This window comes from Nannobrachium achirus (assembly GCF_963921795.1).
Source record: "Nannobrachium achirus genome assembly, chromosome: 14".
NCBI lineage: Eukaryota > Metazoa > Chordata > Actinopteri > Myctophiformes > Myctophidae > Nannobrachium > Nannobrachium achirus.
In genome coordinates, this window is record NC_137821.1 from 52,092,368 (window position 1) to 52,118,624 (window position 26,257).

Below are 26,257 nucleotides of genomic sequence, written 5' to 3' on the forward strand. Positions count from 1 at the left end.
CTTCTTTTACTATCTCTATTACTTAAGAAACAATTTCTTAATCTTTTTTTTTTTATTCGCTTTTTTATGTTTTTAAACAGAAAATTATAACCCAACGACAAGTTTTCAATAAAAATCCATTTCAACAAAACGAGCACACACACACACAACTACACACAAAGGCCTGACGAATGAGGTGCGTGCGTGTGTGTGTGTGTGTGTGTGTGTGTGAGGAGGTGAAAAGAAAATAGGTTCAGAGACCCTCGCGGTTCCTTGAGGGAACCCTTTACAGTTCTGTAACTCTTTCGAGTTATATGGGGGAAGGGTCCTTGAAATTAAAATGTTTGGAGAACCACTGAAATAAAGTCAATTTGCATTTGTCCTGCGGGTCCGTTGCTACCATTATCATCAACGCCACGGTAAAAAAAGAAAGAAAATCCTCTGTTTTTAAGACTGTAAGAATGGACCCACAGGGGGCGCCATCTTTACACCCACGATCTTGCGGAGCACGGACCAACAGAAAAGTGTTTCGTTTCGGGGTGGGGCTACCTCTATATACACGTGTGTGTGTGGTGTATAATGTCACTGTCGGGTGGAAACCTCCTATCTCCAAGTTTCAAATTTGTATGTTCTTTCGCAAAGTAAAGCCCTGCTTCATCAGACAAGGCCGTCGCACAAAAGTAGCGAAAACAGCCGATCTACAAGCACACAACGCGTGTGCTTGTAGATCGGCTGTTTTCACTAGTTTAATTCATTTTTAAAATGATAAATGCAAAACGAAGGGTTTTGGGACATACAAGGTTTTCACCCGACAACGACGATTGTGAAGTGAAAAAGAGCTGGCTGGGGGTAGAAAGGGTGGGTCAAATCAGCGATGTTTGGCAGTAATATGTATAAGTGTGCGTGTGTGCGTGTGTGCGTGTGTGTGTGTGTGTGTGTGTGTGTGTGTGTGTGTGTGTGTGTGTGTGTGTGTGTGTGTGAGAGAGGTTTAGTGCCGCCGTCTCTTCTTGGCGGGTGAGGGTCTGGCGGGCGGCCGAGCGCCAGACTTCCTCTTCCGGCTGTTGCTGTTGTTCTCCTCGGGCTCCTCGTAGTGACTCTCTCTGTCCGCTGTGAGGGGAGAGACCACAGGGTTACGAAGGGTTAACCCCAGTTCGAATAGGATTCATTTGAAAGCCACACCAGAAAACCTAACCTCGCCCACCAGGCTTTCTGAGAGAAAGCCTGGTGTTCGTTCACAACAGGCCGTTTGGTTTCCGCCTAAAGCACGGAAACCACTAGAAGAAGCGGCGTCACTTTGATTTGGTTCCCTCCGTTTGTTTCCCCAATCTCTATTAAAATGCTGGAGTAGCCTAGTGCAGTCTTTCCAGTCGCTACGAGTTGGACTAAAAGATGCATACCGTATTTTCCGGACTATAAGGCGCACTTAAAAGCCTTTAATTTTCTCAAAAAACTACAGTGCGCCTTATAGTCCAGTGCGCCTTATATATGGATCATTCATTGACATTGACATTCCCTTTAGCACAGCTCCATCTGTTTGATGCATAACGCAACGGTAGCGTCTATTATGTGCGCCTTATAGTCAGGTGCGCCTTATATATGAAAACAGTTTGAAAATAGACGATTCATTGACAGTGACCTTATAGTCAGGTGCGCCTTATAGTCCAGAAAATACTGTATACCAAACACATTTTTCGAAAGCAAAACTACTCCGCATCAAGGACTTTTAGGTAGGCCCTAAAAGTATGTCCTTGAGCGCAGGGGAATTATTTTGGGTTAAAACCGTTTCCGGTGGATAGTTCCGGCCAAATTGTAGTCCTTTGAGTACTACAACATGACGTTTTGTGGTTTCCGCTCCAGACCGGTTACAAGCCCGAAAAGTGAAGTGATCCCAGACTACAGAAAACCTAGTTGAGCTACGCGGCACTCCCATTTAAACCCCCAACGACACCAGGGCTGGGTGGGTGGACACAGTCCCTTAACCCATTAAGACCTGGGAGGCTGGGATTACTTTATACTTTAAGCAACTGAAAAATAGCAGATATACAAGCTCACAGCACGGCACCGAGTGCTGCGCTGCAAGCTTGTAGATCTGCTATTTTTGAAAAGTCGTACAAATGTGTGCAAATCTTTGAATACACAAGCAGACATTTGTAACAAAAAGTTTGATTCTGGGGGTCCCTGGAACGAAGGATTTTGAGATGGGGTCCGTGGCCAAATACATATCATTTTGGGGGTCCTTGACATGAAAAAGTTTGAGAAACACTGACGTGGAAACATGCGTCTTTCAAAAACCTTAAGTATTTCAAAGACATTTATAGAATTCAATTGGGTCAAACATATTCAAGGACTTCCATACATTTTACAATTTATCTAAATTTTACAATTTATCAAAAATGGCAGATCTACAAGCTTGCAGCGCGGCACTCGGTGCCGCGCTGTGAGCTTGTAGATCTGCTATTTTTCAATAGTTAAAGCATAAAATAATAATGCGTTCCAGGTCAAAGACACCACCTGGGTGGGTGGACAGACACGGTCCCTTAATGAAGATCTAGGAGCACTACAAACCTTTCCTGGCTTCCTCCTCCAGCTCGTCCCAGTCTTTACCACTCTCCTCCTCACTGCCCAGACTGCCTTCACTGTAGTCTGAGGAGAGACACACACACACACACAAAGACATCATTATATGTGTGAGTGAGTTAGGGATGGGACGATATGAACATTTCATGTCACGATTATTGTTACCAAAAGAATTGAGATTCACGATATTATCGCGATAATCCAAAAAATCCAACATCCATTATCCTATGGCGGGACATTTGCCAAAAAAAAAGCCCACAACGCGTTGCATGCTCGTAGGTCGGCTATTTTTTGTCAGAGATTTGGTAGAGTGAAAAAATATATATATACTGGTATACTATTTAGTGCATCATTTCCAGGTCCGTTTTACCAATGAGGGCTTAAAAATGGTACCAGTTATGCAGCTCGGCAAATAAATGTACATACATATATACAGTATATATACACACACACCACCAGAGCTCAACCAAACACAAAATGACATGTATTTTAGTTCTACTGGATCTCTTCACTAATCCCTCCCTAACATTTTAGTCTAGTTATTAAAAATGTCAGTATATTTAGTCTTAATCATCATAGTTCAGCTTTTATTTAGTTTTCACTTAGTTTTGGTCTGTGAAAAAAGGCAGTCGACAAAAATCCTTTGCCCTTCAGAGTCAGAATACTTACTAGAGTCCTCTGTCTCAGAGTCATATACTTACTAGAGTCCTCTGTCTCAGAGTCATATACTTACTAGAGTCCTCTGTCTCAGAGTCAGAATACTTACTAGAGTCCTCTGTCTCAGAGTCATATACTTACTAGAGTCCTCTGTCTCAGAGTCATATACTTACTAGAGTCCTCTGTCTCAGAGTCAGAATACTTACTAGAGTCCTCTGTCTCAGAGTCAGAATACTTACTAGAGTCCTCTGTCTCAGAGTCATATACTTACTAGAGTCCTCTGTCTCAGAGTCATATACTTACTAGAGTCCTCTGTCTCAGAGTCAGAATACTTACTAGAGTCCTCTGTCTCAGAGTCAGAATACTTACTAGAGTCCTCTGTCTCAGAGTCAGAATACTTACTAGAGTCCTCTGTCTCAGAGTCATATACTTACTAGAGTCCTCTGTCTCAGAGTCATATACTTACTAGGGTCCTCTGTCTCAGAGTCAGAATACTTACTAGAGTCCTCTGTCTCAGAGTCAGAATACTTACTAGAGTCCTCTGTCTCAGAGTCATATACTTACTAGAGTCCTCTGTCTCAGAGTCATATACTTACTAGAGTCCTCTGTCTCAGAGTCATATACTTACTAGAGTCCTCTGTCTCAGAGTCATATACTTACTAGAGTCCTCTGTCTCAGAGTCAGAATACTTACTAGAGTCCTCTGTCTCAGTCATATACTTACTAGAGTCCTCTGTCTCAGAGTCAGAATACTTACTAGAGTCCTCTGTCTCAGTCATATACTTACTAGAGTCCTCTGTCTCAGAGTCAGAATACTTACTAGAGTCCTCTGTCTCAGAGTCAGAATACTTACTAGAGTCCTCTGTCTCAGAGTCAGAATACTTACTAGAGTCCTCTGTCTCTGAGTCATATACTTACTAGAGTCCTCTGTCTCAGAGTCAGAATACCTTACTAGAGTCCTCTGTCTCAATCATAATACTTACTAGGGTCCTCTGTCTCAGAGTCATATACTTACTAGTCATATACTTACTAGAGTCCTCTGTCTCAGAGTCATATACTTACTAGAGTCCTCTGTCTCAGAGTCATATACTTACTAGGGTCCTCTGTCTCAGAGTCATATACTTACTAGAGTCCTCTGTCTCAGAGTCATATACTTACTAGAGTCCTCTGTCTCAGAGTCGTAATCTTCATCGCTGTCCTCCTCCTCTGCCTCCTCCTCCGAGCCGGCAGAGGGGTTGAACGTCTCGTCCTCCCCTGACTCCGAGTCCTCCTCTCCCCCGCTCCCCTGATGGAGGAACACATACAGTGGCAGAGTCACACCACCAGGAGGCGACATACACACACACACACACTGAAGCTGATCAAATGTGTTGGACCCCCTGCCCTGGGGGACTCTTGGTCTACTCTACCAAGCAGGGACGTGCAGAGAATGTTAGAGAGGCAGGGGCGGAAGTTTCTAAAAGGGCCTTTTGCTGAAATTATCAAAAATAGCAGGCTATCTTCAGTGCTTGATACCACACTGAACCAAGCATAATCAAGTGAATACTGGAGATGTGGCACAACGGCATGAATTTCTACACAGTGAGGGCAATCATTTCAACATAAGACGCTGCATTAAAGTTCAGGAGAGTTTGGACAAGGCAGTTCTTTTGAACTCTGCCTTCAGGTATGGCATGGAAAGAGGGCATTGGTATTTCTTTCACCATAGTGAAAACACCATTCATGGTCTGGAGAGGGCACTTTTTACAGACGGATATAAGGGCAGGGGCCTGCTACCAAGTAGTCAAGTCACATTTTATTACAGCCCAATGTCATGTCCCAAAGGGACAGGGCTATACACATACTAGACCTGACCTCAACTAGTGGAATAGTTGATTGAGGGAGTACATTTCTTTGTGCATTATTTGTACACTAAGATAGGTCTAATTTGTTATATTAATTCATAAATAGTGGGATATATCATCATGATTTAATGTGAGAAACCAAGCAAGTATATGACTCCGTCTGATCAGACTGCCATTCTCTGTCAAACCATGATTCTTTTTTCCTGTAGTTACCAAATAGTTGACTGCCAGTCGACTATTGGCATTAGTCAGCCAATGAGATTGGACTATAGAAATCCTTAGTTGATACATACGCATACATACACAATAGACATGTGTACAAATCACACATAAAACAATGTAGGAAACTTAAGATAAAGAACAATGAACTGGATGACAGTGACGTAGTGCTTGGTCCAGACTAGATTATGTCAAAAGCAAATAACTTTTTATGTTTCATGGTCAAAAGGTGGATCGGTCGGTGCGTACCTCACTCTCTGGGTCCAAGAAGGACCAGCCTCCCTGCTCAAAGAAGCCCTCTGGATCATCAACGATGGTCTTCATGATCTTGGTCCAGTTGAGAGACTGGACTCCTTCTGTGTACTTGATGTCACAGGAGCTGTGAGAGAGAGAAGAGAGTCAGACAGACACCAAAACTCATTACAACATCATTAGAGGATGGCCTAACACAGTAGTTTGATACTCTCGACATGATGTAGCACTAATCATGTTCAACCCAGATTTGGCACACACCAGGGGTTAAATTCATTCTCCTGCTATGCTACCAAATAGCAGATCTACATGCTGATGTAGATCGGCTAATTTCACAATTTCTGCCTCTAATATTTGACAACTTTCTTTTTTTTAAATATATTTTTATCTTACGGTTTTTGCAACCCATTTTCTCACCCAGTGCCAACTACCTAACCCGTAGTACTGGTTTCCGCTCTCCCCCTGCCGCGCCAGGGGAATTGGGGAGCACCTGGCTGGCTAGGGGGAGGTAGTATAGAAACCAGGACTACTGCATGTTTTTTGTGAGGGCATCTACCCTAGGAGACACGGGGAGAACTCCACACAGAAAGGCCCCATCGCCAACCCCACCTAGGGTGTGGGCACTGATGACGCAGAGGGAGGAACACGCCCCCAGCGGCCACAGCGGGAAACGAACCCAGGACCTTATAGCTGTGAGGCGAAGCGCTAACCACTGTGCCACCGTGCCATGTGTTGACAACTTGATAATATTTGACAACTTGACCAATGTTTAAAGGACAGCTTTGTTCACATTTTAGATTGAAATTGGAGAAAAGAAAAGACGTGTTAAAATGTTTTACTTACTTCTTTCTACCATTTTAGCAACTATAATGACGTTGATTTCAGTGTTTGGGGGCATGCATGCATGTGGCTAAATATGTATTTCTAGATACAATAAGCCAGCGATTTCTTTACAGTAACACTAATAGCCCCCATACGTCACATCTGCCCATGAAGGATTGTGGTGCATCTTGGGAATGGGTTTACTTTGCTAAAACGATAGAAAGCGGTAAATGAACACTCATCTTTTCTTTTCTCTAATTACAATCTAATATTTGAACCCCTGTAGAAAAAAAAAATAAGTTGTCCTTTAATTTGTCATTTTAGAGGTATTAAAGTCCTTACATTGTCACTTTAGAAATGCGCAGACACCCTCTATACACTTAAACTTTATGTTGGTTTGTTTACAGTTGAGAGGGAAAACAATGTTGCACATTAATTAAACTAATCATCTGGGGAAAATAATTTGGGGACCCCCCTGGGGGTCCTGACCCACAGGTTGAGAACCAGTGATCTACTGTGATACATTGTGTGATGGAGGCCTTACTTGAGCCACTCCTTGATGGGGTCCAGGGAGTTGACGGGCACGGCGTTGATCATGGTGACCTTCTTGTTGTAGTCCTTGTACACGATGACCACGTCAAAGTTCTTCAGGTGGAACTGCACGCGCTCAAAGTGCACCAGCTCCACCTCGTCCAGGGTCACCACGAATGGTGGCTGAGGGGGGGGGGGAAGAGAGAGAGAGAGAGAGAGAGAGAGAGAGAGAGAGAGAGAGAGAGAGAGAGAGAGAGAGAGAGAGAGAGAGAGAGAGAGAAAATTAATGATTTTCTTATCTTTTGTATGAGCAAATGTTTTTGAACAATAATTTCATAGCTTTAACTCTCAAATACCTGGAACGCGCCCGAGTCGCGTTAGATTTTAACCACTTTAACCATTATTGTATGCTTTAACCTTAGAAAAATAGCAGATATACAAGCTCACAGCGCGGCACCGAGTGCCGCGCTGCGAGCTTGTAGATCTGCTATTTTTGAAAAATCATGATTTTTCTTTGCAAGTCTTTGAATATATCTATTTAAAAGTAAACATTTGTAAATAAAATATTTTCTTCTGGGGGGTCCCTGGAACAACATATTTTTAGATGGGGGGTCCGTGGCTAAATACCTGTAATTTTGGGGGTCCTTGACATGAAAAAGTTTGAGAACCACTGATTTAGAGGAAGGATTTAGAAGTCGGGTCAAAGATCGGGTCAAACATATCCAAAGACTTGCACACATTTTCACGATTTTTCAAAAATGGTAGATCTACAAGCTCGCAGCGCGGCACTCGGTGCCGTGCTGTGAGCTTGTATATCTGCTATTTTTCTAAGGTTAAAGCATACAATAATGGTTAAAGTGGTTCAAATCTAACGCGACTCGGGCGCGTTCCAGGTATTTGAGAGTTAAAGAACAACTTTGTGTTTTTTTTTACAACAAGGGTTCATATTTTAGAAGTTTAGATTGTAATTAGAGAAACAAAAGATGTGTTCAAATGTTTCATTTACTGCTTTCTTTAGCAATTTTAAAGATTTTGATAGCCACATTCATACAAGTGGCTGTATGTATTTTTAGACACAATAAGCCGTTGATTTCTTTATTACTATTTACAGTAACACTACAAGCCTCCATAAGTCACATCTGCCCATGAAATATTGCGGTGCATTTTGGGAATTGGCTTATTGTGTCTAAAAATACATATTTAGCCACTTGTACGCATGCCCCCAACCACTGCAATCAAAATGGTTAAACTCGCTAAAACAATAGAAAGCAGTAAATGAGAACATTTTAACACTCATCTTTTATTTTCTCCAATTACAATCTAAAATATTAACCATTGTTGTAAAAAAACTAAGTTGTCCTTTAACAAATCATTACACATGCTGTACATTTGTTTTAAGGTAGTTCAGCTTAAAGGTATATTCAGTGATTGTATTTCATTCAATTAAAAATATAATTGGTACATTTTCCATTCATTCTCCTCACTAGAATGTGTGCTGACCATATAAGGACTTCCACCATGGCCCGTGTTGCGAGCATAGCTAGATTCCTTTTTCAGAGGTGGCCAGCCAGTCTTCGACCAATCAGGGTAGAGTATGGCCGTAGTTATGTTATGATGTTTAGTTATGATGGTCAAAATTAAAGTTTTGAGAACCACAGTCGCTCTGAATTAAGAACGTCTGCTAAATGCCTAGATTGTAAACTACTGAACTCATAAAATGCCACAGTCTCGTAGTAAATCAGCATCATACATATCCTGAAGCTGGAGACGTAGGCCTACCGATATTCAGTGATCTAATCTAATGATTAAAACGAGAACATTATAATGGTGTAGAAAATCTAGAAAAAACTAAACATTTCCATGCTGTGACAAGATGACCCCCGGCCACTTTCATTATCACTGAATACACCTTTAAAGTGACATGAGGTCATCATTTCTCACCCATTCTGTGGTGTTGACCAGTGAACTAGACGTGGGCTGTAGGAGACATGTACTCCTGTAGGGGGCGCCCTGGAAACTGAAAACACACAAACCAGCAGGCAAATCCATCAGACCTTGGAGAAGTGCTGTTACATCATTACACAAAGCAATAGTTTGGTCATTACCAGGGGGTGTAGTTGTCCCGATTTAAAATGAAGCAAACACAGAACTGAAAGTTCCTATGATTGGCCTCTAGTTCCACCAGAAGCAACATGTTCTCCATAGGATTCCATTCATTTCCCCCGAACTTTTACATTTGATTTTCTTACCTTAATAAACATTGTCATAAACACTTTATGGTTCCTGTCGCTAGTTTAAAGCCTCGTTTCAATCACTATGATATGCGTTTAGTGAAAATATGGTCCAATTTATGTTATAAATATGGTCCAATTTATGTTATAATTGATGTCAAAGCAGGGTTTGCTGTAGGAAGGGCTTGTGATGATTCTTCTTCGTGTGCTTTATATTCGGCAAGCTCAGACAATGTCCCATGTATCCCCACCCACTTTGGGAAACCCTGGTATAGCCCCCTTAACCCTCCCCAAAATAATAATGCATCAGATTTATATATATAGCGCTTTTCTTTGTACCCAAATTAGCTTTACAACAAAACAAGTTTTGTTGTAAAGCAAGGTTTCTTTTTTTTAACCCATTTAGGCCTACAACTATTGAATGCTTTAACCAGTGAAAAATAGCAGATATACAAGCTCACAGCGCGGCACCGAGTGCCGCGCTGCGAGCTTGTAGATCTGCTATTTTTGAAAAATCGTGAAAATGCGTGCACATTTTTCAATATATATTTTTCAAAGCAGACTTTTGTAACTCAAATCTCTGCTTCTGGGGGGTCCCTGGAACAACATATTTTGAGATGGGGGTCTGCGGCCGAATAAATGTAATTTTGGGGGTCCTTGACATGAACAAGTTTGAGAACAGCTGATTTAGAGGAAGGATTTAGATGTCGGTCAAACATCGGGTCAAAGATATTCAAAGACTTGCACACATTTTCAGGATTTTTTCAAAAATAGCAGATCTACAAGCTCGCAGCGCGGCACTCGGTGCCGCGCTGTGAGCTTGTATATCTGCTATTTTTCAATAGTTAAAGCATAAAATAATGGTTAAACTGGTTCAAATCTAACGCGTCTCGGGCGCGTTCCAGGTATTTGAGAGTTAAACCCATCCCTCTCTCTCTGCTCACCCCAGGTCTCTGAAGGGGACCTCAAACTCCAGCTCCTCCTTGGTGAGCGTCTCCACCTTCTCGATGAAGTTCTTGAAGGCCGACTTGAGCTTGTGCCTCATCTCGCGCTCCATCTGCTCGGCGTAGAGGTCGTCGCGGTCGTGCATGTGCTGGTGCTTGCCCAGGTCCGTGGTGATCTCGCCCACCTCCGTGTAGAACTGCACGTCCGTGTGCCGCTTCTTGCCGAACATGATGGCGTTCTGGTGAAAAGTCAGTCAGAAAAAAAAAACATTTAAAATATTGATAGTTTTAAAAGTACGGAAATATATCAAAACCGATATTTAGAACCAATATGGATAATCGAGAAGCAAAACATTTCCCATTCACCCTTCCCATTCACTGACGTGTACCGAAAATGGTTGAAAACGTTAATTTGAATAGTTGAAAATGTATGTTAATACGATTAATAATATCCAAAACCAAATCGCATTTTGATCTATAAGGCCAAACCCTATTGGAAGAGTATATAAAATCCATTTATAAAATGCTTATACTATTGGAATCTACTCTGTTGCTCCCAATAACTAATTTCATGGCCAGTGCGCAAAAGTATCTCATATCAATTATGACGTCACTCCAGCGCAAACCGGAGCTGGTCAAAGGCACACCACTGACCAGCTCCCCTTCAAACATAACATGCGCTGTAGTATGGCTTACTGGATTCTCAGCCAAAAGGTTAACTTGCGATTGAAACGTACCAACTCTGCAAGTTCCCACCTCGGATTATTTCTTCAAATCGACCGGATAACAGAGGCAAAGGTAACCGACTCAAAATCAATCTAAAATAATTGAGAGTTTGCCCTTAGTTGACAGCACACACCTTGAGGTGGAAGTGCAATACGATGATCATCTCTCCGTCACAGGGCTGGAAGATGGAGTGCTTGATGTTGTTGTAGAGGATGTCCACTTTGTCTCCACGCACCGACGTGAAACGGAAACCTGGACACAGAGAGACGGGACACCGAGGACTTCAATTGAACAACTTTCTTCCATTATTGCCTTATTATATTATTAATCGTTTAGATCAGGGGTCTTCAACGTTTTCAGGCCAAGGACCCCTTAGTTGAGAGAGAGATGAAGCAGGGACCCTCACAACCTGTCCATAGATTCCATATAGTTTCATTGTTTGACAGCACAATCGTCAGTGCATTTTGGATTCATGTCAATTTGTGTTTTCAGATTTAACCACTTGAACCGTCAATACTTAATAAACTTGACCTTTCACTCTGTACTCTTGCTCTTTTCTGCTCTTTTCCCCTCTGCAAGCTCTTTGCCGAAAATAGCCGATCTACAAGCTCACAATGCCTCGCAGCACGAGGCGTTGTGAGCTTGTAGATCTGCTATTTTTGGCTAAAGTTCTCAGAATATGGATGCTAGGGTTCAAGTGGATAATATAAAAAAGGGGAAAATCTACCACTCAAAGATTTAGAGGACCCCCTGTAGTAACTCTGGGGACCCCCTGTTGAAGACCCCTGGTTTAGATTAACACCTGGAGTGCCTAACACGTTCCCAGACGCTTCAACCCATAGCCAGCACACTTCCGCAGGCGGGAGTGAGGGAAAAGACTCAGTTTCCCATGATGCCTTGCGAAATACACATCCAGCAGTCCACTGAATTGTAGTCAACATGGCTGCAGAAAAAATAATTTGACTTCTTTTCCCATATCACGCAAAACAGCTTATTTTCTATGGATCATAACTTATATACAGATCATCGCGGTTGTATTTATTACAAGCACACAACGCCTCGCGATGCGAGGCGTTGTGTGCTTGTAGATCTGCTATTTTCACTACTTGTGTGACACTTTTGTATGATGAAGTAGGGCATTTATTTTACCAAAAAACACACATTTGAAACTTGGAGATACAAGGTTTTTGCCTGACAGTGACGATAATTTAGCGATTATGTTGTGAGGAAAACATTGAGATAACAGCCATTTTGGTTAGAACTGACTGAAAATAACTTTGTACTTCAATTTTAAAATCATACTAAATCATTCTTTTGTCCAAATAAATTCCAAATATTATCAAATTATCTCGCGGCACCCCTGGACTGCCGTCGCGGCACCCCGGGGTGCCCCGTCACCCACTTTGAAAACCCCTGCCTTAGACCCCCTCCTCACCGTTGGTGTGCGCCTCCAGCGAGCCCTGCATCCTCTTCTGGGCGATGTTGGGCCTGATGTAGAGGTCTTTGAGCTTGGGGTTGCTGCGGTTCAGGTTGATGACCAGCGAGTCCTGCTTGACGATGCCCTCCTTCTCCTTCTCCTCCGCCTCGCGCATCTTGTAGCGCTTCTGCACCTCCTTGATGATGCGGAAGGCGTTCTGCAGGTTGGTGGCGGGCACCGACGTGTCGCCCTGCGCCTTCTGGTTGGACGCTCGGTACGTGCTGCGAGAGAGAGAGAGAGAGAGAGAGAGTTTCAATTAGGGATGGGACGATAAGAAGCTTTCGTATCACGATTAATGTGATGAAAGATATCGCGATTTTACTATATTATCGCGATAAGATTTGCTAGAAAATGGCAGATCTACAAGCTCGCAATGCGATGCGGTGTGAGCTTGTAGATTGGCAATTGTTGGGCAAAGACATTTGCTAGAAGGTGGGAAAAAAAGACTATTAAGTACGTATATTATAAGTACTTTTTTACCAATTATAGAGGATTTAAGTGGTAACGGATATCCAGCTCGGCAAATAAAGGTGAACTGATCCCAGTGCACGACGGAGGACAATTTCACGATAAATTAAATCTCTCTCTCTTTTTTTTTTTCTTTTTTTTTAAAGATAAACGATAATATCGCTTATCCCTAGTTTCAATTAAGTCATGTAAGGAGAATTCAGGCTTAGGTTTTTATACATTTTTTACCTTTAGTTGCTGGTGTTCTCACCAAAAAAAAGATTGGTCCAGGAGTTTATTTGTACTTTTTTTCTCATAACATGCATAATCCTTTTATTTAACCTGTGACTTTGTAACCCATTTTTCACCCAGTGCCAATTGCCTAAGCTGTAATCCTGGGCACTGCTCTCCCTCTGCCAACCTGGGGAGAGCCCAGAACTGAGCTCATGCTTCCTTCGGTGCATGAGGAGTGAGCAGGCCGCTTCTTATCACCTGACGGGTGGAAGCTTCCCCGGTTGGACATAGCGTGTGGAAGGAACGCGTTATTCCAACCAGTTCCTTTCCCCTCCATCAGGCCCCCCGGCTGGCCAGGGGGAAGCATCATAGAGACCAGGATTACAGCATGTTTTTGTAAGGGTACCTTACCCTAAGGACACGGGGAGAACATGCAAACTCGCTTGGACTCTCGTCCCCAGCCAGTGTTCACACCGGCTGGGGCCGGTTTGTACATAATAATGGCGGCACCCAGCACAAAATAAAGCTTCTCAATCAAGTAAACGTTTCCAAACAGTACGGCAGCTTACATTTCTTTGACAAAGGTAGCGTCAGGGTTGGGGAAGATGTTGCCCTCGTGGCGACCCAGGGAGCTGCCAGGAACGTAGAAGTTTATCCTCAGGTAGGTGTAGTCTCCCTCTACCGACATACTGATGTTCTACAAGAGGAAGAAAGGAGGCGAGTCATGAAATCATACATACAGTATATATTTATTGTTTTGTTGCCAACGTGATAAGTTGGTTGTAAGCTGTGCAACGTTGTCATCAGGTGGAAACCACGAATGTCCAAAACCGCAGAAACAATTACCTGAGTTCTAATCAAACTTCAAACATCAAACTCCCCACATGATTGTGGGCAAAGGCTTGCCAGGCCATTTTAACCATTTTTGGAGGGGCTACCCACACGTTTGGCTGTGTTGCTCATTCCACGAATGCCAGATCCTTACAAGCTGTACCTCGTTGTAAAAGTCACAAATCAACGATAACAATGATATCAAACACAATACCATTTGGCATAATTAAAGGGGAGATATAATGGCCCAAATGTTGGCAAATCTTGGGTCAGTTTTAAAGAAGAAAAAAAAAACACACATCAAAGGCAATCAACAAAATATACAATAGAAAATGGTCAGACATTGGCCAAATCTTCAAATAATATAAGAAAGATGCAACATATTTGAAAATATATAAGAAAGATGCAACATATTTGAAAATATCTACAAGCTCACAATGTCTTGTGTAATTCCCTCAGCGGCTTGTAAGTCAATAAATAACTACACCATGTTGACTAGTATTGCTACTTTTGTTAGACTGTACAAAGCAGGGCATCAATGAAAAGGTATAAAGTTGAAATATGGCGAAAGAAATATGGCCCAATGGCTTATTGCGACCGCAGGTCGCAGTTTAGTATACGAACTGTCACAGCTTGACCGTATCTCTGTCTATAACGCCTGACACTGTGGTTCCCCTCACATCACATGTGACATCACAGTGATGTCAGATCCTCAGACGCAGGAATCTCCATATATGGGCATAAAAGGCTGACTGTGATGTCAGATACTCAGAGCAGGGATCTCCATACATGGCCATAAAAGGGATCTCCATATATGGGCATAAAAGGGTTTGTATGTATGATGTCGGACAACGGAATCCATATATGGCCAAGACAGATGGCGTGAGGTCGCTTTTCGCCCTTAGGCGTCTTACTGGTATATATCGTCACTGTCGGGCAGAAACCTCGTATCTCCAAGTTTCAAGTTTGTACGTTTTTTCACCAAGTAAAGCCCTGCTTCATCATACAAGGCTGTCGCACAAAAGTAGTGAAAACAGCCGATCTACAAGCACACAACGCCTCGCGGTGCGAGGCGTTGTGTGCTTGTAGATCGGCTGTTTTCACTAGTTTAAATCATTTTTAAAATGATAAATACAAAACAAACGGTTTTGGACATACAAGGTTTCCACCCGACAACGACGATATGTACACTGGCATGGCAGCGTACCTTGATGGTGGCGATGTGGAAAGGCGTGGAGATGCCAAAGACGGGCATGACGACCGTCTCGTACTTCTTATCGATGAAGATCTTCATGTCCCTGATGTCCTTCTCTCGAGGCATCTGAGACACGTTTTTGTAAGACACGTTGGACTTCCTGGCCCTGTGGGGAGGACGACGCAAGAGCAGCAAGAGTTAAAGAACTACCATTCCGTGAGATGAAAATATGCATGTAATTTTGGGGATGCTTGACATGTAAAGGTTTGAGAACCACTGATTTAGAAGACATTTATAGAATCGTGTCAAAATATACAAAGACTTGCACAGATGTTCATGATTTTTCAGAAATAGCAGATCTACAAGCTCACAGCGTGGCACTGCTATGTTTTAATAGTTAAGGCCTACAATACTAGGTCTTAATCCATTTAGAACAGGTACACATTATTGTGTATCATTATTTTATGCTGGAAAAATAACAGATATACAAGCTCACAGCGCGCTGCGAGCTTGTAGATCTGCTATTTATTTTTTTATCTAAAAATTTGAATTTTGACCAGGTTCTATAAGTGTCTTTTGAATCCTTCTAAGATTTTTGGAAAAACCTATGTTTCTATGTCGGCAATCTGGTTAGCCATCGTCAAAGAAAAGGTCCTTTTCACTTAACTGGAGCTCAGTTAGTCTGTTCTTGAGAGACTACTATGTCAGTGGTTCTCAAACCTTTTCATGTGACGGACCCCCAAAATGACATGTATTTGGCCACGGACCCCCCATCTCAAAATATTTAGTTCCAGGGACCACCCAGAAGCAAAATGTGAGTTACAAACGTTCGCTTTGAAAATACATATATTCAAAGATTTGCACACATTTTCACAACTTTTTCAAAAATAGCAGATCTAGAAGCTCGCAGCGCGGCACTCGGTGCGTTTGAGCTTGTATATCTGCTATTTTTCACTGGTTAAAGCATTCAATAATTCTACGGGTCAAAGGATCCACAGTAACCCTGTCTGACACTCACTTCTGAATCTGCTGCTCTCCCTTCTGCTCCGTCAGACGTCGCCGCGCCTCCTCGTTCACCTGATTGGCCAGCTCCTTCTGGTGGGCCCGCCTCTTCTCCTCTGCCGTCATCTCGTTCTGGCCAGGAGGAAAACCAGCAGCGATTAAACATTAGGATGAATTACTGTGTTGGGATAGAAGACACTGGACTGTTGGTGGAGGAACTATGGCCAAACAGAGAAATTAAACTGAACACGTTTGTTATAAGTACAGTTTCATGTATGTCCATTTACTTGTGGCAACATTAATAACCTCTTGTGTTCATGCTTTTGTCCTGATCGAGGACTTAAAAGTAGGGGCTCAGGGGTAGAGTTTCTTAGAACACAGAGGGTTCCCAGTTCGATCCTGGGCTCCCCCAGAGCTGGTGTCAAAGAGTCCTTGAGCAAGACTCTGAACCCCTAGTTGCTCCCGGTGAGCAGGTTGGTGCCTTGCATGGTTTCCTCCGCCATCGGTGTATGAATGTGTGTGTGAATGTGTGAATGTAATGCACAATCTCTGTAAAGCGCCTTGGATAAAGGTGCTATACATACACCATTTACCATTTTAATGTACATGAATTAAGAAAAGGGAATAAAACTCCAACACTTTGAACTTGAATCATACCTGAGCAATGCATACAGCACATAAGAAAATGCAACTCAGAGGCTATGTAAACAAAGTGAAATGGAATCCAAACATCCTACACATACAGTACAACGTTTTAGTCGACTAAATACGATTATAGTTGACTAAATGAACAGTTGATTTTGTCAACACAAATGTATGTTGGCAGGCCTTGACACTCAAACCACTAGGCCACTGAGCTGGTTAGGGTTTGGGTTCAAACCCCGGTCGGGTCGTACCAAAGACTTGGTTTGGGGTTGGATTGGGGTTAAGTCCCTGCGACATACTAGCGTCATGTCCAGGGGGTGTACTTGTACATCAAGCTGCCTCACGCTACAGAAACAGGAGAAAGGCTCCTGCCCTATGAGCCTCATGGCTCGGCTGAGTCATATGGGACTCATGGCTCGGCAAGGCTTACTTAAAGGCCTTGATGGCGTCGTAATGGCCAGATTTACACTTGGTTACATGCTGAAAATAGCCGATCTAAAAGCTCACAGCGCTTTTAGATCTGCCATTTTCAGAGCGCAACACCCCATGAAATGACTTCTTCTTCTTTTAGTTCTACTGGATCTCTTCTCCAGTAGTCCCTCCCTGACAAGTTAAGACTAGTTTTTATTTGCCGAGTTCGCTTCAGTCATCATACAATATACAATTTAGGCATTTGGCAGACACAATGCATATTTGAGAGCTGTTATGTTATGGTGTCATTTTAGTAATTGTGGTTCTTACCCTGGTTCTGTCTGCCAGCAGGGCGGCGCTGCGGGCTCCTTTTCCCAGCAGCTCCTCTGCATCATCTGCCTCTTCCTCCTCATCTTCCTCATCATCATTCTGGGGGAGGGGAGGAACATCACAATTTAAAAAAATATGACAAACACTGAAATGAATTATTTACTGGACTTGATGACATTCAATGTTGTAATACATTGATTTGACGCCACCATCTTACCTTCAGAAAGATTCCCACATTCTTGATCTTCTTTTTCACTGGAGTTAGTATTGTGGCCGCTTCCTCCTGTCACAGACATAAAGACATTTTAAAGGGGGCGTGACACGGCCAAAACAGCTAATTATGGCTATCAAATTAGCAATTTTTTTTAATGATGTCATGTACCCCCATGTTAAATTATCCAATCAAATGATGCAGTACAATCAACAGCCTATCACTGGGGGCTCTGTGTTGCTGCCGACAGGCCCATACAGCTACTGTTGATGGGCCTGTCGGCAGCAACAGCCGGCTCCACCCCCTTTCCAAACCGTTTCAACAAAGACCACGTGACCTACTGTACCATAATGTTACATTTCGGCCGGTGTCACCACTCCTTTAAGATTTGATTAATTAACGATTAAAATAATATATACAGAGTGAAAATAGCAGATCTACAAGCTCACAAGGTGAGATCAGCTATTATCACAGTTTTTCGTTTATATATAAGAAATTATCAAATTCGATTCCAATCGGTTGTTGGTTTTTAAATGACTATATTTGTGGTTAATTGCCAAGGATTGCATGGTTTCCTCTGCCGTCAGTGTGTGAATGTGTGTGTGAAGGGTGAATGTAAAGCAAATTGTGAAGCACTTTACAAGGCTCTATAAACCATTTACAATGTCAGCAACATTCAAAATGTAACGTAATGGTAAAATAGTAAACATTTACATTTTTTAATTTAAACTTACACACAAAGTGATTTTGTTCTTGGTGTGTCATACCTCGTTGATCTGTACTGTATCACCAACAAACAGGGCATATTTCTTCTGTTCTTCCTTCTTCCCCTCCTTATTCACCAAGTCAGCAAATCCCAGGCTTATGCTTAACACCATACCTGTTGCACGCACACACATACACACACATTAAACATCCATGGAGATAGCTGTACAGAGCCCCAACACACTCATAGGGGCCTTTTCCACCGGCAAAGAACCGGTTCCAGAACCAGTGCCGGTTCAACTTTCTTGGAACCTTTGTTCGTTCTTGTGAACCGGCTTGTGTTTCCACCAGATTGAACCAGATTGAACCAGAGGAACCAAGGATTTTGTGGTTCCTGTTCCGAACCAACTTTTACGGAACTTTCTTGGAACATTGTTTCGCAAAAACGAACCAAGGTTCCAAGAAAGTTGAACGGCACTGGTTCTGGAACCAAGGTTCTTCTGGTGGAAAAGGCTCCTTAATGCATTGGTTAACACATGAACACAAAAGGGAATCTCCATTGGCTTTTCTTAATCACTTTGAACCTAGAGTTCCTATTTTGGGCATGTCATATAGGCGATTATTATCTTTTTATTTGGTCTTTATCTTCAATACAACATCATCGCACATTCAAAGTATTAATCACCAGGTATAACCCATTGACTATAACATGTAAAATAGTGGTAATAGGCCTCTACAAGCTCACAATGCATCACATGAGAGTTTCTAGATGAGTTATTTTCATTTTTGGACAAATTAATGAATTCGGTAGCCAGGGTTTCTTGTGGATAAAAAGATGTGCTTTCTCACCTTTTTTCAGTTTGTATTGGTTTTTAGCATTAAGCACCAGGGAGCCCTCCCTGAACTCTATTCCCATGGCAAACCTGCAAGAGGAAATTAATCAACTTAAAATACCTGGAACGCAATACTTTAACCATCATTTTATGCTTCAGCTATTAAAAAATAGCAGATATCAATAAAACGAATGGATCAAACAAGCATTAGTGAGTCAACATATAATAGGCATACAGAAGAAAAGTGTGAGCGTTTCCCTCTTACCCAAGGTTTTTGGTAAGTTTGGACACGAGGTCTGACTTCTCTTTCTTAACATACTCTAGGACGGCGTTGTAGGCATCACAGATTTTCACCCCTGTGAAAGAAACCAGAGTCGTTCACACGGTTAACGAAATAAAACAGGAGACACGTTCATCCCTGGATGTGAAATATTGTCATTTCCACATGATCCAAAACTCACGTCATTCATCTCACGAGCACCTATACCTGTCACAAGTATTACATAATCGTCTAATCACAATTATTTGACATAATCACAATTATTTTGTCATAATCGTTTACATGTTGAAAAATGTTTATATATTTTTCAGACATTTTCAAATATAGTGGAAATAGTGTCAATGTGTATAGTTGTCAACTATGTCAGTAATTTACAACACCTACAAGCCAAACAGAAATGTAATTGTCAACAACAAAAACTCAATTAAATTGTTAATTGCAATCATTTGAGTGACAATTAATCGCCATGTAAAACGTCATACTTGTGACAGCCCCGTCAGTGGATACCATAGACAAGCCACTCCGACCTACATAGTTACTTATCATTATTAGTGACACAGCAATACCAACACAAGTGGTCCTCCACCCACCGTGTTTGAGCTCCTTGAGCAGCTCCTCCTCCACCTGCAGCAGCAGGTTGTAGTTGTCCTGCATCTCCTGCGGGGGGTCCACCATCAGCGTGCGCACCAGGTTGGAGCAGTACGACTTGTAGCGGATGCCCATGGCGCACGTGATGGCCCCGAAGTGCATGTGGTTCTTGTCACTGAGCCAAACGACACAGACAGGATATAGACGTGAGATTTTGGTGCTATTGGTCCAAGAATAACTTCTAGTTTCACTTGCAATACAAGAGATGATGTCAGGCCTGTGGTTTTACTTTCAATAAATAAACAAATAAATGTGTGAACCCATTTTGAGATTATAGATCAATATATTTTTAACCCACAGAACCTTTAAACATTATTTTATCCTTAACAATTAAAACAATAGCAGCTATACTATACAAGCTCACAGCGTGCTGTGAGCTTGTAGATCTGCAATTCTTTAACATTTAAAGCAAAATATATATTTTATATATTTGTAAAATATATATTATATATAAATATAATGTGATCTTGTAATTGTTTTGCTTTTTTTTGCTCTTTGAATATAACTTTGTAGAAGAAAACATTTGTAACTCAAATATTTGCTCTTGGGGGGGGGGGGGGGTCGCTGCCTGGAACAACATATTTTGAGATGGGTTTCTGCAGCCAAATACATATAATTTTGGGGTGCTTCACATGAAAATATTTTGAGAACCACTCATTTAGAAGACATTTATAGAATCGGGTAAAAATATTCAAAGACCTTTGACATTTTAAGATTTTTCAAAAATAGCAGATCTACAAGCTCGCGCAGCACCGAGTGCCATGCTGCGAGCTTGTAGATCTGCTATTTTTTAACAGTTAAAGCAAAAGATTGTGGTTAAAGACAGTAATAAGGTGTTCCAGGTCTTGGGTTAATAGTATAAAATAATGTATTAAGTGATTATACCCTGCATAGGACAACACTTTATTTCGAAACATTTCCCAGCCTTAGTAGCCCATCAAGTGTCAAAGGCTGCGTCACATCACATACCTGACAACACTGAACTTCAGACTGTAGTTCCCTCCACTCTGGATGATGGGAGGATAACACATCTCCACTGTGGACGGGTCCGCACCGCCCAGGTACTTCTTCTCCTCTATGGCCTTCTCCACAGACTCTGCCAGCTTACTGTGACGCACTTTCTGTTGGGGGAGGGGGAGGGGGGGATTGGACATGGGGGTTGGTTCATGGGATAAAAGTTCATGTAGTGACGAATAGGGATGGGACGATAACCGCTATTATCGTTTATCGCAGGGGTCTTTACCAAGGACCCCTTAGTTGAGAGAGAGAGATGAAGCAGGGACCCCCACAACCTTTTCATAGATTGCATATAGTTTCATTGTTTGGCAGCACAATCATTGTGTATTTTGGATTCATGTCAATTTGTGTTTTAAAATATTTAACCACTTTAACCGTCAATACTTAATAAACTTGACCTTTCACTCTGTACTTAGACTGCTCTTTTTCCCCCTCTACACCAAAGCTCTTTGACGAAAATAGCTGATCTACAAGCTCACAATGCCTCGCAGAGCCTGTAGATCTGCTATTTTTGGCTAAAGTTGTCAGAATATGGACGCAAGTGGGTTCAAGTGGTTAATATAAAAAAGAGGAAAAAGTTTCTATCACTCAAAGATTTGGAGGACCCCCTGTAGTAACTCTGGGGACCCCTTGTTGAAGACCCCTGATTTATTGTGATTAAAAAAACCACTCAAGATAATCGTATCGTGGAGATCTAATTTATCGTCCTCCGTCATGCACTGGGATCAATACACATTTTATTTGCCGAGCTGCATATCCGGTACCATTTAAACCCTCTGTAATTGGTAAAACGGAACTGGAAATAACGTACTTGATAAAGTCTTTTTTTTTCACTCTCTACCGACATGTCTCTGCCAAAGAATAGCAGATCTACGAGCTGTGACGCCGTTGTGAGCTTGTAGATCTGCTATGTTTTGGCAAATGTTCTTCCCCAAGATAATGGATTTTGGGGATATTTTAATTATCGAGATAATATTGTAAATCCCCTTTTTTTTTGTCACAATAATCGTGACATGAAATTTTCTTATCGTCCCATCCCTAGTGACGAATGATGAAGTCTACTTCATGCTTCTACAACAGGGGTCTTCAACAGGGGGTCCGGGACCCCTAGGGGGTCCTCAGAGTTAGAACAGGGGGTCTTCCAAATCTTTGTGTAATATAAACTGTTTTTCTCCTTTTTTATATTAACCACTTGAACCATAGAACCGTGGCCAAAAATAGCAGATCTACAAGCTCACAGCTGCGAGATAGGATTGGCGTAGAGGTAACCTGACTGCGCCAGATGATAGTAGCAGTGCGTCCGCTCTGCCTACTAGCATCTGGTACTGCTCCGGCACACTCGATGTAAGGGGCGGGCCATTTTTTGAATTGCTAAGCAGGTGATTGGATGGGGCCGTCTGTCTATCACAGTCTGGAGTGCCAACTCCAACCACTCATATTGGCTTGTCTGCATGACGTTACACCCAGAATCCGCCTCCTGGGTTTCCACGTGGTCTGCAATCAGACTCTATTGGCTCAGAGCCGCTCAGAGCCCGCCCGTAGCTGCCGCTGATTGGTCCGGCCCGGGGCTTTACGAGTGTTATCAACTCTCTACCCAGAGAACTCAGACGGTAAAGTAGGGCGCTACGCACTACTGCCACCATCTGACGGAAGTCAGGCTAGCGTAGAGGGGAAAAGGATCAGAACAAGTTCAGAGTGAAAGGTCAAGTTTATTAATGCCATGGCTACACAGAGCTGGATATTTCTGAAGCTAGACATTTTTTTGTGCTGTTGGGGCTTGCAGCCACATGAAGCTGGATATTTTGGCCGCGAAGCAGGATATCTTTTAAACCGGAAAAATAAGTGAAGACATTGAAAAATATCCGATTCACTGGATCCGTGTAGACACGGTACCCGGATATCTCTGAAGACTTTACTGTGTGTGCTTGTTAGATCTAGATATCTTTGTCGTGTGGACCTAGATATTTTTCTATGTGGATATCTAAAAAAAAATGGGATATATGAAAAATCCAGCTCTGTGTAGCCATGGCCTAAGTATTGACGGCTCAAGTGGTTAAATATCTGAAAACACAAATTGACATGAGTCCAAAATACACTGATTATTGTGCTGTCAAGTTTATGAAACTATATGGAATCTATGAAAAGGTTGTGGAGGGTCCCTGCTTCATATCTCTCTCTCTTGACTAAGGGGTGCTTGGCAAGTAAACGTTGAAGACCCCTGATCTACATTATCCCCCACTCTTTTCCCCTTACCTCGTCCGCGTCAACGATCTCCATGACTCGCTCTTTGAAGAACTTGGTGTAGACCTCGCTGGTGACGGTCGCCGCCTTCTTCATGAGCGTCAGCTCTCCGTCCTCCTTCACCGCCATGGTGTACGCCACCACCGCACTGATGTCCACCTGGGAGCACAATGGAATTTACAAACCATTAGTTGAACCAGTGCATTCGTGTATCCACGGGTTTCCAACGCCCCATAGTGCATTGCGCAGACGTTGTACCGAGCTTCCGGCGCCGCAGCCGAGTGTGATGTACAAGCTCACAACGGGCTGCATCTGCGACGCGACGTGAGCTTGTATGTCTGCTGTTAAACCGGAAGTGTGGTCCAAACAGGTCCAAATAATCTCCAGTAAACTCCCGCGGAAACGGGTGGATAGTTTTTTGGATTGGCTGCTAAGGAATACAGCAGCTATTCTGGGCTCCAAATGATCAATTTAAAGTGTTACAATTAATACCATAAGATACTGATTACTCAAGCAAAGCCCACAAATCCCATCTCTCCAGGATAGCTTTTCCCAGCTGAGCTTAAGTTTAAGATGTTTGTTATTGTTTTATTTCTATTTTTTCTTAATAAAGTTGGTTCCTTCCTTTACAAAAAAGCAACTAAAGTGACTTTTGGGCACTATATACATCTGAGCTATCATTATTCAGACAAAAGTATTTATTAAACAATAAATCAATATGTCTATGTCCAAATACATACTATGGCTGGTCAAGAGTACTTGAATTGAACATCAGTATTCTTCAAAGAATAGAGCAGTAATTTATTTTACAAAGAAAATAAAGAATTAATAACATCTTCTCTGGATTCACATGGGAACGGTGTGGTTCCATTGTGAAACTCAGCCAGTGACATCAGTCAGTCAGTCAGTCATTTATGGCGTACTCTACAAAGAACAATTTAATGCCATTACTCAAATACGAAAATTATGGAAATGGCTTCAAATGCATTTCCAGGATACATAAATAATGCATACACGAATACCGAAGTTGACTCTTTACTCAACTTTAGGAGAAGAATCAGCAGCACTAGGGGTGCACCCAGGGACATTTAACCCATTTAGGCCTAGGATTATTGACTACTTTAACCATTGAAAAATAGCAGATATACAAGCTCGCAGCGCGGCACTCAGTGCCGCGCTGCGAGCTTGTAGATCTGCTATTTTTGAAAAATCATGATTTTTCTTTGCAAGTCTTTGAATATATCTATTTAAAAGCGAACATTTGTAAATCAAATATTTGCTTCTGGGGGGTCCCTGGAACAACATATTTTGAGATGGGGGGTCCGTGGCTAAATACCTGTATTTTTGGGGGTCCTTGACATGAAAAAGTTTGAGAACCACTGATTTAGAGGAAGGATTTAGAAGTCGGGTCAAAGATCGGGTCAAAGATATTCATAGACTTGCACACATTTTCAAGATTTTTCAAAAATAGCAGATCTACAAGCTCGCAGCGCGGCACTCGGTGCCGCGCTGTGAGCTTGTATATCTGCTATTTTTCTAAGGTTAAAGCATACAATAATGGTTAAAGTGGTTAAAATCTAACGTGACTCGGGCGCGTGCCAGGTATTTGAGAGTTAATACTGAGGGAGGAAGTTGTGATGGACGGAAAGAAATAACCTACACACTGGTGATGTTGAAAAAGCTCTGCTGTATTTTATTGCGGCACCAATCTTAAATAAATCTTCATCGGTTAAGATGAAGATCACAACAAGCTCACAGCGCATCGCGCCACGTTCTGAGTTTGTTAAAGGTTACTTAAAGGTAAGAAAATCGTGGCAATTGAAGACATTGGTCGTAGAGGTCTGCGCGGGACTGATTTTTTGATCCCGCTCCCGCCCGCTCCCGCATCATTTCTGACCACTCCCGCCCGCCGCCACAATGATTTTATTTTTGACCGCCCGCAGACAATTCCTCTCCGCCGCTCCCACCCGCGACAAACAAATTATGTGAATTTTGACCCGCGGACTCCCGCGGCGCACATTACCGCAGAACGTCCAACAGCCTCCCTCCCAAGAAGGCACATTGAAATGAGATCCAAAACCATTACCAAACAAAAAAGTGTGCCGTGTGCGCCATGCGAGGAGCACATTTGTGACTACTGACAGTTGGTGAGAACAAGAAAGAGAGAGAGAGAGGGAGAGGGCGAGCGAGGGAGCCACGGCACGGAGTGAGAGAGCAAGAGGCGAGAGAGAGAGAGAGAGAGAGAACTTGGTGGAGAGAAAGAGAGACGCAGTCCACGTACTGTATCAATGTGGGTGCGTTGTCCTCACTCAGCAGGGAGAATTGCGTTCTCTATTCACACATCTTGACTTGCTAAAGAAGGCACGTTGACGTTTGTATAATCCATTGAGATCCAAAACCAACAGGACTAGTGAAGGCTACGTGCGCGAGAGAGGAGCATTTGTGAGGTTGTTAACAGAGGTAAAGTGTTTATATTGCGATTGGACATAGGCGATGGGACTATATTATAATAAATAGTTGTTATTTAGGCTAAATAGTGAGCGACAATGCCGCCGCAAATATCTGCCCACCGGTTAGCCGTTAACAGACGAGAGAGGGAGGGAGGGAGGAGGGGGGGGGGGTTAGAGCGAGAGAGAGAGAAAGAGAAATTCCACGTGCTGTAGGTCCATGCGTTCTCCTCAGGCGCTCAGCAGGGGAAGTTACATTGATTCTCTACATATTCACATCTTGCTAAAAGTATAGATAAAAGCTTATTGCGGGAGAGTGCGGGATTTTGCGGCGCCGCCGAGTTTATTTTGACCGCCCGTCCCCTCCCGCAGGGATTAAACTACCGCCCGCGCCGCAATACATGGTGACGGGTCCTGCAGGTCCCGCGGGAGTGCGCTCCCGCTGCAGGGCTCTAATTGATCGATTTTAATTCTGGCAGCAAGCACGTTAAACATTTGTGCTCTATAATTTATGGAATGTCT

General features: G+C 42.6%; 1 protein-coding gene across 1 annotated transcript in view; it reads right to left on the minus strand.

Annotated features, from left to right (window-relative positions):
* Positions 1 to 724: 724 nt before the first annotated feature.
* The window catches only part of supt16h (SPT16 homolog, facilitates chromatin remodeling subunit), a 38,289-nt gene continuing 12,756 nt past the window's right edge, over positions 725 to 26,257 (minus strand). Inside the window, exons 5-24 of the mRNA XM_080741283.1 lie at positions 23,301 to 23,447; positions 21,000 to 21,151; positions 19,973 to 20,145; positions 19,368 to 19,458; positions 19,119 to 19,192; positions 18,332 to 18,444; positions 17,571 to 17,636; positions 17,354 to 17,452; positions 15,984 to 16,099; positions 14,978 to 15,131; positions 13,509 to 13,636; positions 12,217 to 12,479; positions 10,915 to 11,033; positions 10,056 to 10,294; positions 8,822 to 8,897; positions 6,894 to 7,063; positions 5,525 to 5,654; positions 4,371 to 4,497; positions 2,545 to 2,622; positions 725 to 1,086 (exon numbers count right to left, since the gene is read on the minus strand). Of these exons, the coding sequence (XP_080597409.1) occupies positions 968 to 1,086; positions 2,545 to 2,622; positions 4,371 to 4,497; positions 5,525 to 5,654; positions 6,894 to 7,063; positions 8,822 to 8,897; positions 10,056 to 10,294; positions 10,915 to 11,033; positions 12,217 to 12,479; positions 13,509 to 13,636; positions 14,978 to 15,131; positions 15,984 to 16,099; positions 17,354 to 17,452; positions 17,571 to 17,636; positions 18,332 to 18,444; positions 19,119 to 19,192; positions 19,368 to 19,458; positions 19,973 to 20,145; positions 21,000 to 21,151; positions 23,301 to 23,447 (2,634 nt within the window). The 3' untranslated portion in view covers positions 725 to 967. The remainder of the gene's footprint in view (positions 1,087 to 2,544; positions 2,623 to 4,370; positions 4,498 to 5,524; positions 5,655 to 6,893; positions 7,064 to 8,821; positions 8,898 to 10,055; positions 10,295 to 10,914; positions 11,034 to 12,216; positions 12,480 to 13,508; positions 13,637 to 14,977; positions 15,132 to 15,983; positions 16,100 to 17,353; positions 17,453 to 17,570; positions 17,637 to 18,331; positions 18,445 to 19,118; positions 19,193 to 19,367; positions 19,459 to 19,972; positions 20,146 to 20,999; positions 21,152 to 23,300; positions 23,448 to 26,257) is intronic.